Source organism: Jaculus jaculus, chromosome 1, assembly GCF_020740685.1.
Source record: "Jaculus jaculus isolate mJacJac1 chromosome 1, mJacJac1.mat.Y.cur, whole genome shotgun sequence".
Lineage (NCBI taxonomy): Eukaryota > Metazoa > Chordata > Mammalia > Rodentia > Dipodidae > Jaculus > Jaculus jaculus.
This window is the reverse complement of record NC_059102.1, coordinates 225613505-225633389: the sequence shown is the minus strand read 5'-3', so window position 1 is coordinate 225633389 and position 19885 is coordinate 225613505. Positions and strand designations below refer to the sequence as shown.

At 49.1% G+C, this 19885-nt stretch overlaps 1 protein-coding gene across 1 annotated transcript; it reads left to right on the top strand.

Annotated features, from left to right (window-relative positions):
* Positions 1–54: 54 nt before the first annotated feature.
* On the top strand, positions 55–19561 carry Emc8 (ER membrane protein complex subunit 8). Its single transcript, XM_004666043.3, has 5 exons — positions 55–402; positions 10269–10345; positions 18083–18152; positions 18632–18726; positions 19054–19561. The coding sequence occupies exons 1-5, from the start codon at positions 172–174 to the stop codon at positions 19211–19213; spliced, it is 633 nt and encodes a 210-aa protein (XP_004666100.1). The 5' UTR covers positions 55–171; the 3' UTR covers positions 19214–19561.
* Positions 19562–19885: the final 324 nt, after the last annotated feature.

The following is a 19885-nucleotide window of genomic DNA, read 5'->3' as shown; positions in this document are numbered from 1 at the left end:
AACGTCGCAAAAGGCCGCGCCGGGCCGCGTTGCTTTGCGGCAGGCGCTGGCGACGCCGCTTTCAGACAGGCGGGAGTCGGCGAAGCTGTGGAGCCGTGAGCCCGGGGCCGAGCGTGGTTGTTGCAGCTGCCGCTGCGTCCTGCTTGTCCGCGGGGCCCTCCCGGGCTCAGCATGCCCGGAGTGAAGCTGACCACCCAGGCCTACTGCAAGATGCTTCTGCACGGCGCCAAGTACCCGCACTGCGCTGTCAACGGGCTGCTAGTGGCCGAGAAGCAGAAGCCGCGCAAGGAGCACCTGCCGCTGGGCGGCCCGGGCGCCCCGCACACGCTCTTCGTGGACTGCATCCCGCTCTTCCACGGCACGCTGGCCCTGGCGCCCATGCTGGAGGTGGCCCTCACCCTGGTAAGCGCGGCGTCGGGCAGGCTTTCGGAAGCCAGGGCCTTGGACAGTTGGGTCGTGGTCAGCTGGGTTCACAGCCGGGGTTTGGGTTTCGGGAAATTTGGGGATGATGATCGTCGGGGGGCCACCACACCCTGTCACGGACTCCCGAGAATATGTGTTAGTCTGGTGGGCAGACTTACCTGGAAATGTTACCGTGGCTTTTATGAGAGCAAAAAGCTACAAGCCGGGCTGAGGAAACGGCTTCGTGAGTGCCACAAACAGGACCTGAGTTGGGCTTCCCAAGAACTCACATCAAAGGGGGGCATGGTAGAGAGCTCCTGTAATCCCAAGAGGGGGCGGAGACAAGAGGATCCCTGGGGCTTGCAGGCCCGCTATTGAGCAAGATACCCAACCAATATGGACCTCCGACTCCCACGCCCACGTGTATACAGGCACACGCACACCCGGGTCCCATACACGTTCATGCACACCATACACAAATACACAAAAAAAAAAAAAAAAAAGCTGGCAAGCTTGTAATCCCTGCACTGTGGGTAGCAGGAGAATTAAGCCTGGACTACATGAGACCCATTGCACATTTTGTGATTGCTTTTCTAAGAAAAACATTTATTATTTGCAAGCAGGCAAAGAGAAAATAAGAATGTGTGTGCCAGGACTTAGTGCCACTGCAAATGAACTCCAGACACATGTGCCACTTTGTACATCTGGCTTTATGTGGGTACTTGGCTCTGGAAACCAAGAGTTCAGGCTTTGCAAGCAAGTACCCTTAACGGCTGAGTCATCTGTCCAGCCCAGTGACTGCTTTATGGAAGGACAATAGAAAAAAGATTTCGTGTGCAGGTAAACTGGCTGTTCAGGTATGAGGATCTATGAAGGAAAAATTGTATCGAGTTGATAACACTGGAAGGAATAAATTGTGGCTTCACATGAGCTCAGGTCAGCTTCTGTTTCATTCCTGAGTAAGCTGAGAGGTTAAAATGTGTGTGTTGACTTCTTGCCAGAAACTTGTGAGGTGACAGTGGTTATACTTTTCTTTGTTCTTCTCGCCTTTGTGCTTCTTGACCTCCTGAATGCTGGGATCAGAGGTGTGAACCACCAGGCCAGGCTATTCATTTTTACTTTCCTAATTATGACACCAAAGGAGATTTTTAACAAGTGGCAAGTGCCGAATTGTGTTGGGCAGACTGTCGTAAGGTTAATTTTCTGGCACATCTTTGAGTGTCTTAGATGAAGTCATTGTTTTTCATGCCCTTTTTAGGCAGTAAGAGATAATAAGTAGATGATATTTATAAACCCACCTATTTTAGTTAATGAGGAAATGTGCTTTGGGGGCCTGTATCATCTCTGGAGGGTGCAGGTACATGGTTTAATGCCCTGTCTTAATTCTGGTATGGAAGTAGCTCCAGGGCTGTTGAGTCTCTGGAGCATTTTGACTTGGCCGCTAGTAGCATTGAGGCAGGAGTGTTCCTTTCTCTACTGTAGCATATGGATGTAGGTTGAACCCAAGGCTTGGTCAACAGATGGAAGCACTCTGGGTGGCTCTGCAGAGAATGCTGGGAACAGGCATTCATAGGAGACTAGAGCCTGGTGGGTGGAGTAGCCCAAGTATGTGATGAAAGGGGCAGATGAGAGAGCAGGGGGACAGTCCTCAGGCCTCCTGACTGGTCACAGTGGAGGCTAGGAAGTAAAGGTAATGACTTGTGATGCCATTCATTAAAAGACCCAGTAGAGAAACAGATTGGAAGGTGAGGTAGTCATTTCCCACTTAGAATTTGGAAAGTTGAAAAGTGAGTGTGGCTTTCAGGAAAAATGGTGAGGGACAGGCAGGGCTTCTGGATGACTTGGTATCCTGGCACAGGTCACAGCACATGGAGACACTGCATGGGGTGGGTAGAGAAACAGAAGTCCCAATGTCACCGAAGAGTGGCCAAGAAGGGTGGCTGAAGACTGTGTTTAGGAGCTTAGGGACTAGCTGCACCTTACTTAAAATATCCAGTGTCAATTACCCGCATTCTTAACTAATGTTTACAAAGCTAAAGGGTCATGTTTCTGTGTGGGACATGAGAGCAGTGCTTGAGATAATTAGCACACTAATTATGAACAACTGCACTTGGACTACCTTTACAGGAATTTTCCCTCAAGAGCAGGCTGCCTCCCAAGCCACCTCCCTGTGGAGGGAGCCTACAAAGAGAGGGAGGGTCTTGACTCAGGAGCCAAGCAACCCTACTGCCACAAGGCTGAGAGTGAAAGGGACTGGGGGAGGGGGTCAGAGTGGCATTCTGGCCTTGCACCCCTGCCCTGTCCCACTCCATTTACCTGACTCAGCATCCAGCACCCTCCCGTGCCCCTCAATTTGCTGTGCACATCTCCTGCCCTGGCAACTTCTCAACATTGAAAATTAATGGCCCAAACTTTGTCCCTGCTGAGCAGTGGTTGTTTTTATTGACATTTTAAAGTATTTTTATTTATGTATTTATTTACTTGAGAGAGCAGGGCAGAAGAGAGTGAATGAATGCATGTGCCAGGGCCTCCTGCCACTGCAGATGAACTCCAGGTGCATCTGGCTTTACATGGGTACTGGGGAATTGAACCCCAGGCCATCGGGCTTTCCAAGTAAGTACCTTTAACTGCTGGGCCATCTTCTTTAAATGTTTATCTTTTGTTTGTTTGTTTTGATGTAGCGTCTCACTCTAGTCCAGGCTGACCTGGAATTAACAATGTAGACTCAGGCTGTCCTCAAACTCAGAATGATCCTCCTACCTCTGCCTCCCAAGTGCTGAAATTAAAGGTGTGTACCTCCACACTTGGCTTTTCTTATAATCACCAGAACTTTGGGACATAGGCTCAAGAGTCAACAAAGATAAAGATGCCAGGATAATGCAATTTAAAAAAATAAATAAAAAAGTTATGGAGGAAGAGTCATAATTTTAATCCATCTAGAAACTATAGATTGCAACTAAGTTCCTTAAGTTTGTATTATTTGGGGGCTGGGAAGGTGGCTGAGCAGGTAAGAGTACTTGCTTGCAGTACAAGCACGAAGACCTCGTTCAGTCTCAGCACCCACCAAGAAGAAACTGGGTGTGGCCACACATGCCTGTTACTTCATTGCTGAGGGAGGCAAAGACAAGAGGCTCACTGGAACTCCTTGCTCAGCCAGTAACCACAGACAACAGCAGTAGAGAAAGACACCCCATCTTCTTGCATGCACAGCGGGTACCCACATCTGCACATACACATGCATATACTCTTAAGCCAGGTATGGTGGTGCACACCTTTAATCCCAGCACTCGGGAGGCAGAAGTAGGAGGATCGCCATGAGTTCGAGGCCACCCTGAGACTGCATAGTGAATTCCAGGTCAGCCTGAGCTAGAGTGAGACCCTACCTTGAAAAACAAGCCAAAACAAAATTGTCTTTACTTTTTTGACTGACTTTTTTTTTTTTTTTTTAACACTAAAAGGCCGTGAAAAATCTGAGTTTGGAGCCAGGGCCTGTCAGGGTATCAGCTGTGGAAGATACGGGCTTTGTGGGGAGGTGTGAGTGTCAGCACTTGCCCATGCCAGAGGACAACCTCGGGTACTGGTCCTTCCTTGCCTTGCACGTTGTTTGAGGTAGGGTCCCTGGTTCATCCCTGTGCCTGCCATGCTAACTAGCTTGCAAGCTTCTGGCTCTGCCCCCCTTCTTGCTGTAGATGTGCTGGGATTCCAAGTGCCCACTTCAACCCCTGCGTCCTCGTGCTTGCCTGGCAAGTGCTTTATCCCCTGGGCCATCTCCCCAGCCCCAGGAGGCAGTTGTCAACAAAGCAGCAAAATTATGCAGCTGGGTGAGTGAGGCCTCGTGCTCATGGTCTTTCTGTTCTGGGACTGTGTATTAGGATTATTTTCGACGCAGGAAAGACTGACTTGATACACTGTCTGTCAAAGGGCAAGGTTAGATTCCTTTGAAAGGCTTTTTGTTATAATTTTCCATTTTAAATAAAAAAAAAACCTTGCCATTTCTGGGTGCTTTTCATTTTTTAAGTACTTACGCCTTTTATCTTATTTATCCTCAGCCTTTGACGTAGGTAGTGAAGGAATTATTTCTAAATAGCACAGCCCCATAAAATGTTAGTGGGGAAATTAGCATAAACCTGTTTCTCTAAGCCTGGCTTGTCCTTTTCCCCTTGCCTTGATTTCTGCCGCTGTGCAGCCGCTTTCTGTTCATTCCACTCAGATGCCTTTCTTAGTGGCCAGTTGGCTGAGCCTCACAATTTCAGGCCAGTTCTTCCTCTGCCTCCCCATGACCTGCTCTGCACTGGTCATGCACAGCTGCTGTCCTTTAACTCTTCCTACACCTGTTCGGCGAGCATTTCCATGAGCATGTGTTTGCCATTCCCAGTCCTCTGTTTCTCAGCATCTCCTCCCTCTCCACCCATCTACCTTCCATGGACCTAGCGCCCCTCATTCCACAGAAAAGTAGGCAGCTGACCCAAGGAGGAGCTAACTCCTCAATGGGCTGACAGCCTTCTACTGCTTGTCACTTCCAGCGGGAAGGCTCAGCAGGTGACCCTCCACTTGGTGATACTTCAGGGTCAGGAGTGATGCCCTCCTCAGAGGGGCACCTCGCCTGCTTTGTGGTTGGTGTTATCCCCTGAGATAGGTAACAATGCTCAGTTGCAGAGACAACTGAGTGATCTTTAGGGGGTCTCCTGTGAAAAGTAGAGAACTGCCTGAGGCCATGGAAGGTTTCCCTATTCAGAGTCACTTTGCTAAACTGACACGTTGATATTCCCAGGGTGCATGATAGGGCATGGGCTTTTTTGAGCAAGGCAAGAAGTGGAAACATTCATCAAAAGCAAGCCAGGTGGCTTCTGGTTCATGCTTTGCCTTACCGCACTTGGGAGAGGACACTTGGCTTTGACTGTGGGCTGCCAGATCGGGTCACTCCACTTCTCAAGGGTGAGGCTTGGCTTCCTGTAAGGTTCTGAAGCTGCTACAGACCTGCTCACCTCATCCCACCTGCCTGTCACAGCCCATTACCTGCCTCATCTCTCTCACCTAGTTATCTAGCTCTGTATACTAAGCTCTCAAAGGAAACTTCCCTTTTCTCAAGGCGTATGGCTTAGTGGAGTCTCTGCTTCTCAGTTGAAGGGAGGCCATGCCTTTCTGTACTAAGCACTCGTAAGTTGACTTCATTCAAAAGGTCTTGAAGCCAGGCGTAGTAGAGCACGCCTTTAATACCAGCACTTGGGAGACAGAGGTAGGAAGATTGCCGTGAGTTCGAGGCTATCCTGAGATCACATAGAGAACTCCAGGATAGTCTGGGCTAAAGCAAAACCTTACCTTGAAAAAAAACCAGATCTTGAAGCCAAGCCAGAGATTTGGTGACCTGGTTTACTTTAAGTGCAGCCTCACAGAGTTCTAGAAGATAGAGGTCATGGCACTGTTTCTTCTGATGGAATTCTTCATATAGGAATTTGTCCTCAGCAACACATTGTAGGGTGAAGTGTGTGTGTTCTGTGTGTGTCACAGGACTCTGGTGCTCTGAGGACTGGGTTGCCGTCTGTGAGGAGCAAGGTATGCGTCCTGAGCTGCTGGCTTCAGCCAAGGAAAGAGCCACAGTCAGATGAGACTGCTCACTGAAGGCTGCTGCTGGGAGGGTGGCGGCACAGGATGTTGTCAGGTAAATACAGAGTAGCGGGCTGCAGAAGTGGCTTAGCAGTTAAAGCGCTTGCCTGCAAAGCCTAAGGACCTAAGTTCAACTCTTCAGGTCCCACATAAGACAGACGCACAAGGTGATGCAAGGTCACGTGTGCACAAGATGGCACACATGTTTGGAGTTCGATTGCAGTGGCTGGAGGCCCTGGCATTCCAATTCACTCCTCCCCTTTCTCTCCCTCTCTTGCTTGCTCACTCTCATAAAAAAGAAAAGGCCAGGGCTGGAGAGATGGCTTAGCAGTTAAAGCGCTTGCCTGTGAAACCTAAGGACCCCGGTTCGAGGCTCGGTTCCCCAGGTCCCACGTTAGCCAGATGCACAAGGGGGCGCACGTGTCTGGAGTTCGTTTGCAGAGGCTGGAGGCCCTGTCGCGCCCATTCTCTCTCTCTCCCTCTATCTGTCTTTCTCTCTGTGTCTGTCGCTCTCAAATAAATAAATAAATAAATAAATAAATAATTTAAAAAAAAAAAAAAAGAAAAGGCCAATCTGTTGGGCTTGCCTCAAAAAAAAAAAAAAAAAAAGATACAGGCTGGAGAGATGTCTTAGTGGTTAAGGCACTTGCCTGTGAAGCCTAAGGACCCAGGTTCAGTTCTCCAGGTCCCACATAAGCCAGATGCACAAGGTGTGATGCATGTGTCTGGAGTTTGTTTGCAGTCTTTAGAGACTCTGGCATGCCCATTCTCTCTCCCTCCCCCTCTCTCTCTCTCTCTCTCTCTCTCTCTCTCTCTCTCTCTCTCTCTCACTTGCTCTGTCTCAAAAATAATAAGTTAAGGGCTGGAGAGATGGCTTAGCGGTTAAGCACTTGCCTGTGAAGCCTAAGGACCCCGGTTTGAGGCTTGGTTCCCCAGGTCCCACGTTAGCCAGATGCACAAGGGGGCGCACGCGTCTGGAGTTTGTTTGCAGTGGCTGGAAGCCCTGGCGCGCCCATTCTCTCTCTCTCCCTCTGTCTTTCTTTCTCTCTGTGTCTGTCACTCTCAAATAAATAAATAAATAAATAAAATTAAAATTTAAAAAAATAATAATAATAAGTTAATTAAAAATATATTATTTTTTTTAAAAGACACACACATATATGTGGTATAGCAAAGACCCCAAAAGATGTCCATAGGGTGGAGGGATTATCCTGGATTCTCCATATTGGCCCAGAGTATTAACCAGGATCTTTAAAAGAGGAAGATCAGAGCTGGAGAGATGGCTTAGTGGTTAAGGTGCTTGCCTGGGAAGCCTAATAACTCATGTTTGAATCTCAGGGTCCCACGTAACCAGACACACATGTTCACCACAGGGGGCACATGTGTCTGGAGTCTGTTCACAGTGGTTGAAGGCCCTGGCACACTCATATTTATTCTCTCATTCTCATATTCTCTCTCCCTCCTTCCCCCTCCCTCCCTCCCTTCCCTTCCCTTTCCTTCCCTTCCCCTCCCTTCCTCCCTGCCCCCCCCCCAGAGGAAGATCCAGGCTAGAAAGCCTGATAGCCCAGATTCAATGTTCTAGTATAAAGTGAGATACACAGAGTGGCATATAGGTCACACTTGTTTGCAGTGGCAGAAGGCCCTAGTGAGCCCATACTCACCCTCTCTGTCTTAAATGAATAAAAATATTTTAAAAAAAAAAGTGGGTGTGGTGGTGCATACCTCTAAAAGGGAGAATAGAGGCTTGGTAGATGCTCAGCAGTTAAGAGCCCTAGCAAGCACTTACCACTTAAGCATGAGTTTCCAAGGACTTCCAAACTCAAATCCAGAGTGTGGCCACGCATACCTGTGATAGGGGAAGGTGGAGACCAGAAAATTGCTGGAGCTCACTGATAGAAAATAGCAAGCTCTGGGTTGAGAGACCCCATCTGAAGAAAATAGATGAGTGGTGAAGAAGACCCTTGATGTTCTTCTCTGGCCTCCACCCATGTGCACCTGGGGCACACACATCAGTACATGCATGTATGTACGCCACACACAAAAGAGGAAGGTTAGAGTTTGAGGAAGAAGTGTAAAGATGGAAGCTCTTTAGGGTGATGTGGCTGCAGTCAGGAGTACAGGCTAGGGTAAGGATCCTCAGAGCCTGCAGAAGGAGCCACCCCATTGTAGATTTCTTATCAGACTGACCCTAGGAACTAAGGAGTACACTGGGATAGCTCGGTCACCTGCAGTGAGAACTCACTTGTCCTGGCTTCGGAAACAAGCGTGAGAGTACTATACCAAAGGCCAGTAAATCATGCAGGTTGAGTTCAGGGAAAGGGGCCAAACCTCAAGTTAAAACTAAGCCCTCTGATGCTATGTGGAGATAGGGGGAAAGAAAAGAAACTTAGTATAAGGAAACTTATTGCATATGTTCCTTTAAGAGGCAATAAAGGACAAAGTGTAATTAGCTTTGGAATGGTTTGCAGCAGTCATGGTGAAGGAGCCATTATAAATACTTTGGGACATAACCCCAATTTTTAGGGTGGATGGCTAGCATTTTTAGTTGGTCCAGTAAGCTCTGGTTTTGACCCAATATGGTAATTTGTGAACTCCTAGGAAACCAGAGATAATTCTAATCTGTATGTGAGCCAGGAACCCTAAGACCAGAACTGTCTTGTGATGTTGGCTTTTAGTCATGAAAGAAACTGAGACCTGAACCAGAATCCAGGGAAGAAGCAACAAGGTCATGTTTTAAACACACATATTTTGTTTCTTTCTCTCTTTTTTCTTTTCCTAATGTAGGGTCTGATCTGGAATTCACTATCTAGTCTTGGGCTGGCCTTGAATTCACACAATCCTCCTACCTCTGCTTCCCAAGTACTGGGATTAAAGGCATGCGCCACCACGCCCGGCTGTTTGTTTGGTTTGGTTTGGTTTGGTTTGGTTTTGTTGTTGTTGTTGTTTTTGTTTTATTGAGGTAGGGTCTCACTCTAGCCCAGGCTGACCTGGAATTCACTAAGGAGTATCAGGATGGCCCCGAACTCATGGCGATCCTCCAACCTCTGCCTCCTGAGTGCTGGGATTAAAGGTGTGCGCCACCACGCCCAGCTTGTTTGTTTCTTAATAAAGGGTTTAGTTTTATTACAATTATTTCTTATTTAAAAGCAGGGGGCCAGAAGAAATGAAGAAATGAACTCATCAGAGCTTCCTGCCATTGCAAACAAACTCCAGATGCACGTGCCACTTTGTGCATCTGGCTTTACATGGGTACTGGGGAATCAAACCCAGGCCATCAGGTTTTGCAAACAAGTGCCTTTAACCATTGAGTCATCTCTCCAGCTCTTGTTTGTGTATGTAAGACAAAGTCTTGCATGTAGTCCAGAATGGCCTTAAACTCAGGATCCTTCTGCCTCAGCCTCCAAAGTGCTGAGATCACAGATGGATGCCACCATGCCTCACTCATTTTTAACCACTTAATTCACTGCAAAAAGCAAGCTGTCGATTTTATTTCCTCTAAAACATATTGCAGCATATTAAGATCCCATTATGATAAAGCAGGGTAGCTGTTGTTGTTTTGGGTAATGGCATTGGACCGGCAGCAAGCTAGCTCCAGTGAGAAGAGCAGTGTTATAAAGCAGACAGCTTGGAGGCCGTGCGCCAGGCTCCTGTTTAGCAGCACACCACATAGAATTAAGCGCTCCTCCTAGATTGGTACCTTGCCTATACCTGCCCTGTGTGCCTAGTGCCCCACAGCCCAGCATGGCAGGAATCGGTGTGTTGCTAGGAACACTGAAGTCTGACTATAAGGCTGACTTCAGAAGAGACAGCAATCCCCATTCTGGCTCTGCTCCTGCCCAGCTGTGCAAACTCGGAGCCTCGCTTTCCTTATCCACAAAGGGTTAATGAGCTTCAGAATCTCTCAGGCCCTAGAATGGACAGGTGCTCTATGTCATAAGAAGATGAGCCAGGGTGTTTCTACTCCATAACTTCACACAGCACCTGTGTGAGACCTGCCGACCAGGGACCTCTGCTGCCAAGTCCAGCACCACCCCACTGACTAAAGGGCCTGTCTGCAGGGCCCTGTCCCAAGCCGGGTCCCACTAGTTTTTTGACCTCTGAGTTGATTTTTCCACTGAGCTCCCATTTCCTTCTTACGTGGGGAGAAAGACTATTAAGATGAGACTTATCCCCGCATGTGGAGGTGGGGCTCCTGTGGTTATTAAGACTTGATGTTCCAGGGAAGCATTCATCTTTCCTCCCAATTTGTGTTCCTCTTTCAGATTGATTCGTGGTGCAAAGATAATAGTTATGTGATTGCTGGTTATTATCAAGCTAACGAACGAGTAAAGGATGCCAGGTATGTGGATGCGGGCTGGAGAATGAGGCATAGCACAGCCTGTCACCGAGCTGCTCGTGACCCTCTGCGGGCTGCACATGCAAAGCCTGTGAGAGCTGCACACCCCCACCCCTGCTTGTCCCTGCTATGTGAGTGTGACTCACATGATGGCTCCAAAGGAAAAGAGTTCTGAACGTTCCTATTCATACTGGTTTTCTGGCTTGTGACTCCTTTCTTGTGCAGTACAGGTTGAGTCTATGTCTGCTGTCCACATAGCCTCCCATCCAAACTAGGGGTCATGTAGGGCAGAATGGCTTTTTTCAATTAATAAGTTGATGTTTGTTTGTTTGTGGTTTGGGGGTCCTTAGGACTGGTGCTATGATGGAAGTATGGTCTTTGCTGCCCTAGATGAAATACCAAGTTGCTTGCATCCAAAAAAGCCCACTAGGGCTCTCACTGCTGAGCAGAGCTGAGGGGTTGTTTTCTACAGCAGTCTGGGTCCCCAGAAACAAGAGGAGACCAGAGTCAGGGTGGTTCGAGACACTAATCTGTAGGTTGCTCCTAAAGGGTAATCCTGTAGATAAGAGAATTCAGAAGCCACACCAGGGACCCGAGCTGGTAATAAGAGCCGTTTTACAAACCTCTACCCCTCAGCCCTTAGGGACCAGCAAAAAGAACTGGGTAAAGAAGGCCACTTCCAGAGGAGCAGCACCCTTTGGCCACTGAACATGGCTGGCATCTAGCTGGGTGTACCCTCTGTCAGGGGAGGGAAACCCAGATCAGTCGGTTCTGATATCTGTCTTCCATGCCCTCCACCATCCTCCAGCAGCTTCCCTTGGCTGAAGCCAGGAAGCATCTGGAAAGTGTCCACACGGTAAGTAATGGGGCTTCTTTGTGTGCTCAAATAGAACCAGCAGGCCTGTGTCCAGCAGCTTTGCAGTACACTGGGCAGTATGGACAAAGACTGGACTCAAGAGCACTTCTGGAAATAAAACAAGCTAGCCATTCAATGTTGCTGTCATTGGTGAGAAACAAGTGATTCAGAGACGTGCCCATCTCATCCTGGAAGGACAGTCCAGCAGGGGCTCTGAGGGAGCCGATGGCTCATAGTGAGCCCACTGAGGCTCCTGCTGCCATCTCTTAGAAGCTCCCCACCCGGTGTCCTCGGACTTCCCGCTTGTTTCTCCTTCACCACAGCTTTCACTACCCTCACGCCTCCTTTGTGTGAGCGACACACTTGTTCCCCTGCACAAAAGCTCCCGTGGAGCCAGGTTGAGTGCAGGGGTTCTGGGGTGGGAGAGCAGGCCCTGAGCTGGGAGGAGCTGGGCTGCAGCAGCAAGAGTAGAAAAGACTCAGCCGGTGGCATGACCAGAGGAGCTCCCAGGGAAGGCGGCTTAAGAGTGGGCAGATAGGCCGGGCGTGGTGGCGCACGCCTTTAATCCCAGCACTCGGAAGGCAGAGATAGGAGGATGGCTGTGAGTTCGAGGCCACCCTGAGACTCCATAGTGAATTCCAGGTCAGCCTGAGCTAGAGTGGGACCCTACCTTGAAAAAACAAAAAAAGAGTGGGCAGATGTGGGGACCAGTGGTCAGCAGTCCTGGCTTGGAGATAGAGTGAGGTGACAGAAGAAGAGGGCTAGGAGAAGGTGTGCGTCTTCAGAGAGGAAGGCCTGAAGAAGTGAGGCTGCAAAGGTAGGCAGGGCTGCCCCCAGGCACTCAGTCCTGAAAGCACCTTGAACTCCCTTTGAGGAGCCCGAGGAGCTGTTCAGGAGGAGGGCTTGCTGGACCCAGCAATGCTTCCCACAGCTCATCTTAAAAAAAATTAAGGAGAGGAGACTGGGCAGGAGCAATTATATGACTGACACATTAATGCAGATGTCTTTCTTTCCTTGATCTTCGCCTGGGCACCTCAGCCTACCTGTACAGGTTCCTTGTCCTTCTTCCTGCATGAAATGCCTGGCTAACGGCCTCCTTGCCTTCCTGCCACTGTTCTCCCCTCCTCTCACTCAGACCCCATACCCATGCCCATTGGGCTCTCTGCCTCCCCAAGCCCAGTTTCCTCCACCATCTCCCCTCAGGAGGCTGTCCACCCCTGTGGATGTCATTCCTTAAGGCAGAGTAACCAGGCACTTGTCAGGGTTCAGGGAGCACCAGACCATTAGCTATAGGGTGGTGAGGGGGATATCTAGCAGGTAGCTATAAAGTGGTGAGGGGGATATCTTACAGCCCTCCCCCACTAGCCTCTCCTGGACTTGAATATGATGTTCTCTCCTCTAATGTGGCATGGCGGGTGAGATGAGAGCCTTGACTGTGGGTCATCCCTTGTCCTTTACAGACCAGCAGCAAGCCCTAGCCAGATTGGAGACTCCATCCAGGCCACCCACTTACACTTCAGGAGCTGGGCCCACTTCATTCCCAGTGCTCCTATTTTCTGTATTTAGCCAACCTGAAAACTTGTCCTTATTGTGCTAGAAATATCACCTGATTAACAGTATCTTACAGTGGTAGGTAGAGTTAGGATCAAATCCTAGGTATCCTACTGATTAACCAGCTGGATGGGAGTCCTTCCCACTGAGGGAGCCCTCAGTGATCAAGCCAAGAAGTCTTACTCAAGAGTGGCTGCAAGGCCGGGCATAGTGGCACATGCCTTTAATCCCTGCACCCGAGGCAGAGGTAGGCCACCCTGCGGCTCCATAGTGAATTCCAGGTCGGCCTGGGCTAGAGGGAGACCCTACCTTGAAAAACAACAACAGCAACATAATGGCTGCAAGGACAAGAGTGACGCAGCGTGCACACATTCACCTTTGCACTAGGATGACTAGCCCTGTCATTACATTTGTTTTAATTATGTTTGTGCATGTATGTGTGTATTTGTGCAGGCATGTGCATGCCAAACACACATGTGGAGGTCAGAGGACAACTTTGGGAGTCAGTCCTTACCTTCCAGCTTGTTTGGGACAGTCTTAGTTGTCCTCTGGCTTCCACATGCATGTGCACATGTACTACCCACATGTGCCCCCCCCCCGCCTATACACATTACAGAAAGTCACCATGACTTCATCCCCTAACTCAGCAAGAAGGTGGCCTTTCACCAAGCTGACCAGTGACGCTAAGTCTCCACAGCTCTCTTGTGGGGTGGGGGGGGAATTCTTGTGGGTAACATATATGGGGACCAGAGGACAACTTTGTTTTATTGTTTGTTTTGTAAGTAAGGTCTTGCTCTAGCTGACCTGGAATTCACTATGTAGTCTCAGGGTGGCCTTGAGCACCGGGTGATCCTCCTACCTCTGCCTGGGATTAAAGGCATGCGCCACCATGCCCAGCCAGAGGACAATTTTGAATGCCTTTTTCACTCACTTGCTCTCCTCGTTTTCTTTAACTCATTTTTTTTTAATTTTTTATTTATTTATTTGAGAGCGACAGACACAGAGAGAAAGACAGATAGAGGGAGAGAGAGAGAATGGGCGCGCCAGGGCTTCCAGCCTCTGCAAACGAACTCCAGACGCGTGCGCCCACTTGTGCATCTGGCTAACGTGGGTCCTGGGGAACCGAGCCTTGAACCAGGGTCCTTAGGCTTCACAGGCAAGCGCTTAACCGCTAAGCCATCTCTCCAGCCCACTTTAACTCATTTTTTATTGTTTTTTTTATATATATATAAAGGTTGTTTACTCTCACCTCTTAAATCCTGTTGTTTGTTTGTTTGTTTTTGGTTTTTCAAGGGAGAGTCTCGCTCTAGCCCAAGCTGACCTGGAATCCACCATGTAGTCTCAGACTGGTCTTGGACTCACAGCAGTCTTCCTTCCTATCTCTGCCCGAGTGCTAGGATTAAAGGCATGCTCCACCACACCAGGCTTAATAGTGGTTTATTTTCGTTATTTTATATATGTGTTTGTTTATTTGTACAGAGAGAGAGAGAGATAATGGGCCTCTAGCCACCACTGAAAGGTACCCCAGATGTGTGTGCCATATGGTAGTTATAAATAGGTGTCCCCCAGTAGATTCAGGAGTTTCATTAAAGCTTTTTGGGTTTCCAACTACCTGGCTGGAGGAAGTGTCACTGGGTGGTTGTAGGACCCAGCCCTAAGGTATAGGGTAGATTTGGAATTCCAATCTATATATACAGGGCTGGAGAGATGGCTTAGTGGCTAAGCGCTTGCCTATGAAGCCTAAGGACCCCGGTTCAAGGCTCGATTCCCCAGGACCCATGTTAGCCAGATGCACAAGGGAGCACACACATCTGGAGTTCGTTTGTAGCAGCTGGAGGCCCTGGTGCGCCCATATTCATTTTCTCTCTCTTTCTCTCCTTGGTCCTGTGGTATGGAGGTCAACTTCTTATGCTATAAGGAGCTTCCCTTGGATCTGTAAGCTTCAAATAAATTCCCTTCCTCCATAACTGTGCCTGGTCTGGAAGTGTGGCCATCCACAGCACGCCACCTTGTGCACCTGGCCTTATGTGGGTACTAGGAAACCAAACCCAGGTCATTAGACTGTGCAAGCAAGTGCCTTAGCCACTGAGCCATCTCCCCAGCCCTTATAATACTGTTCTAATACTGTCTTAAACACTATTTGCCTGTCCTTATGTTGATTTTCCTCAGCATCACGTTTCTGATTTATTTTGCTGGGTGTGGTGGTGCATGCCTTTAATCCAGCACTCAGGAGGCTGAGGTAGGAGGATCACTGTGAGTTTGAGGCCAGCCTGAGACTAATAATGAATTCCAGGTCAGCCTGGTCTAGAGGGTAGTCTACTTCAAAAACAAAACAAAAACATTTGTTTAGGGGCTGGAAAGATTGCTTGGTGGTTAAGGTGCTTTTCTGCAAAGCCAAATGACCCAGGTTCAGTTCCCCAGTACCCACATAAGACTGGATATACAAAGTGGCACATGTGTCTGGAGTTCTTTTGCAGTGGCTAGAGGGCCTGGCACCCCCATTCTCTCTATCTGCACCTGCCCCCTTCCAAATAAATAAATTTTTAAAAAAATTCAGCCAGGCAGGGTGGCATAGGCCTTTAATCTTAGCACTCAGGAGGCAGATCTAGGAGGATCACAGTGAGTTTGAGGCAACCCTGAGACTACATAGTGAATTTCAGGTGAATCTGGGCTAGAGTGAGACCCTACATTGAAAAACCAAAATTTAAAAAAAAAAAAAAAAATCTCAGTTTGGGGCTGGAGAAATGGCTTAGCATTTAAGGCATTTACATGCAAAGCCAAAGGACCCAGGTTTGATTCCCTGGGACCCACATAAGCCAGATGCACAAGGGGGCGCATGCATCTGGAGTCCATTTGCGGTGGCTGGAGGCCCAGGTGCACCCATATTCATCCCCCCCCTTTCTCTCTCATAAACATATTCTTTTTTTAAAATCTCAGTTATGAAAATGAGTAACTAGATAAAGTAATTTGTTTTCATGAAATCATTATTATGTACTTTTCTCTCATTGTATGTTATCTGTTTTGTTGACTTATTAAAGTTGTGCTAAGGATTAAACCCGTGGTTTCAGGCATGCTAGACAAATGTTCCACCACTGAACTCCATCCCCAGCTCCTAGAGTCTGTTTGTTTTTTTTAATTAAACGTATGCCAGTTTACTTTTATGGCTACTAAAACATAAATATGGCACGGATTCTGCCTTTGAAATCTGAAATCTGGGGAGATGGCTCAGCAGGTAAACACACTTGCTTACAAAGCCTGACAGCCCTGGTTTGATTCTCCAGCACCCATATAGAAACTAGACACAAAGTGACATGTGTCTGGCGTTCGTTTACAAAGGACCCTGGTACCATCCATACACACATGCACACTTAATAGAAAGGTGGAAGGCAAGGAGGAACACCACACCTCAAGGCTGTCCTCTGACTGCATCATGCACACCTTGGCAAACACACATGCATACATTTGCAAGTGAATGTTGAAAAGAAAATCCAAAACAATCTTGCAGGGAAATAGGAAAGCTACGTGCCAGTGATTCCCTGTGGGAGCACTTAAGACGAGCACAGAACTTAGGAAAGGAAGACAGTCCTGGCCAGGAGCAGTCTCACAGGGCCTCAAGTAGAGGGTGGCATGTTTTCTGGGCATTAAAAGAAAGAGGAATTCAGAGAGCTGATTGTACTCCTGTAGACAGTGTCTCTAGGTTTGTGAGCTGCAACAGACAGGGCAAAAGTTCCATTTGAGGAAAATGGACCTCGGGAGCAATCAGGAACCTTGAGACCAGAGGAGAAAAGAAAAGCCCGAGAGTGTGTGGCAGGTTCGGAAGCAGCTGTAGGAGCCCATGGGAGCCTGCAAGAAACAGGCCAGAGGAGGGAAGCAGCCTGCCACCAGCAGCCCTTCTGAATGCCGGGGGTTTCCGTTGAGGCAGCTGTGGGATCACAGGGCAATGGTTGGTAAACTGGACACCAACCAACAGTGCAAGGTGGGCAGCTATAGACCAGGGAGACCGTGTCCAAAAATATAATAAATGGGGGTTTGTGGAAGTAGAGGACAAGTTGGCTACAGGGAGCCAGCTCAAATGCTTTCTTCCCCATGAATTAAAGAGACTTGTTTGAAGGCAAAGCTGGGGCTGCAAGGAGGGGGTCAGCCCCAAGAATAGCAGACATAGGGACTTGGAGGAAACTTTGCTCTTTCTGAGGTAGTTTAGAAGGTGGGGGATGGGACCATAATGGTGTGGGAGCCAGTCTATAATTAACTCTGTTGCTAAAAGATGATACACACCATTTCTCAAGGCTTGCGTGGTGTCGGCACAATTGGAGGCCCACAGCATAGAGAAGGTATAAAATGACTTATGAGTTTTAAAAAGGGGAACTAGAAGGCCGGGCATGGTGGCACACGCCTTTAATCGCAGCACTCGGGAGGCAGAGGTAAGAGGATCGCCTTGAGTTCAGTGCTACCCTGAGACTACCTAGTGAATTCCAGGTCAGCCTGAGCTAAAGTGAGACCCTGCCTCCGAAAAACAAAAAAAGAAGAAGAAGAAAATGGGGAGGGGACTGAAGAGATGGCTCAGTGGTTAAAGGTGCTTGCTTGCAAAGCATGACAGCCTGGGCTTGATTCCCCTCTACCCACAAAAAGCCATATGCACAGAGTGGCACATGTGTCTAGAATTTGTTTGCAGTGGCAAGAGGCCTTAGACACCCATACATATTCATTCATTCTGTGCCTCTCTCCCTCTTCTCTGTCTGTGTCAAATAAAATACTCTTTTTAATTTTTTTTTTTGTTGTTGTTTATTTATTTGAGAGTGACAGACAGAGAAGGGGGCAGAGAGAGAGAGAGGATGGGCGCGCCAGGGTCTCCAGCCACTGCAAACAAACTCCAGACACATGTGCCCCCTTGTGCATCTGGCTAACATGGGTCCTGGGGAATCGAGCCTCAAACCGGGGCCCTTAGGCTTCACAGGCAAGCACTTAACCGCTAAGCCATCCCTCCAGCCCATCAAATAAAATATTTTTTTAAAGAGTTTTAATAAGTATTTTGAAAACATGACTTACAGACTTATTACAGTGGGCCAGCCACTTTGGTAATGGACACTTGGAGACTGCAGGCCCCAGAGGCTTGGAGCTGGGCCCTGGCCTTTCCTTTCAGAAGACACCCTGTGGTCCCTCTTCCAACAATTGCTGGAACACAGTAGGGGCCACTCTGGGCGATGTGCCTAATCATTCCAGTGGCATTCACTGCCCTCACCACAAGTCATCTCTTGGCTGCATCACTGTTTGTTAATTGGTTAATAGTGGTAATTTTGACAGATCATGTCAGACTCACTGGTCCTTCCCTACAGTCCAAACCAGGTCGCAGAGAAGGTGGCATCACGAATCGCAGAGGGCTTCAGTGACACTGCACTCATCATGGTGAGTGGCTGTCTCCTGTGACCACCAAGGTGGCTCTGTGTCTCTTGCTCAGGAGGAGCTTGACTATGCGAGCTTTCTTCCCAGGACTGCCTTAACTGTGCCTTTGCTGCCTCCTGGGTGTAAACACCCCTGCCCCCTGCAGGCTGCAGCCGTGGGGCATAGCCATGGTTGAGTTCTGCTGCTGGCGCACAGCAAGTGTGAGGCCCCTTAGAAAAAGAGCAGCATGCCCCTTGGGGTCGGGAGGGGGCTTGGTTGAAACCGCATTCTAAGTGTAAGAGATAGGAATACCACTTTTGTGGAGAAGAGGCGCTCCATACTTACCTGTGCAGCATTGTGAGCCTCAGCCAACTTCCGTGTGGTCCCCGGGTCAGCTTGGCCTGTGCAGCTGCCACTGCTGCTGTTCCCGTGAAAGCCACAGGGAGGTTCCTCACATCAGCACTGCCCTCGCGTTTGTAAAGTGTCCTTCACCGTCTGCTCAGGTGGACAACACCAAGTTCACGATGGACTGCATAGCGCCTACGATCCACGTGTACGAGCACCATGAGAACAGGTGGCGATGCAGAGACCCACACCAGTGAGTATAGCACCTTCTCCTCCTGCCGGAGGACCAGTGCCACTACAGCTTCCAAGGGCACAGGGGCCCCGGGCAGTACCCACAGGTCTCCCCCACCCCCACCAGGGCAATACGCTCTTCCCAAGCGCTTGGTCACATAGCATGCTCCAGCCATCCACCCCAGCTCCTTGAGCGTCCCTTTTGAAGCAGACCCTCTATTTACTTACACAGTCTGTCCTGTGTTTAAGATGACCGTGTTTCCAGTACTGTCCTTACATGGCTGGCTGCGCGGGTCTGCCGGGAGGCGCCGGTGCCACAGGAGAGGCTAACTGCTCCCTTTGCCCGCAGTGACTACTGTGAAGATTGGCCTGAGGCGCAGAGGATCTCAGCGTCGCTCCTGGACAGCCGGTCCTATGAGTCGCTGGTGGACTTCGATAACCACCTGGATGACATCCGGAATGACTGGACCAACCCCGAGATCAATAAAGCCGTTCTGCATCTGTGCTAAACACGGCCACTGCACCTGCCCTGGACGTTTCTACTACAGCAAAGAAGACAGCCTATTTTTAAGTTAAAACCGAACATCGCACGCAGCCTGATGGGAAGCTCTCAGCCAGCGGCATGTGCCTTGGAAGCAGCAGGGTCCAGTCTGTCCTCAGAGCGGGGCTGTGGAGGAGGTGCAGGCCACCAGTCCCCTGGGTTCTCTCAGTCCTGTGTTGCTCTAATCCTCCAAATCGAAGCATTTCTGCTTGTCCAAGATTGTTCCTATTAAACAGTTGTAACTAACCCTTTTATAATCTGGAGAGAATACTTTTTAATTCCTATGAACTATTAAAAAAAAAAAAACTACGTCTTATACTGCAGTGAGTGTGTGAGAGTTTTTAGCCTGGCTGCATTGGTCTACTCCTGGCAGCCTTGCGGATTGCCAGAGCTGTCTGAAAAGCTGGGGGTTTGCGGTTCCTCAGTGGTCACTCAGCAGGCCGGGACCCTGCGTCCCACTGCTCAGAGCACCTGAGCTGCACGGGGAATAGCAAACACCACTGTTGCCTGAGAAACCACCACCGCTGAGGCGCAAACCAACACTGGCTGTGGGAACTTGGGTGGAGTAGAGACCCCATCCAAGCTTTGCACTGCATGACTTGGCATCCCCAGAGTCAGGGAGGAAGCATGGATCCTGCTG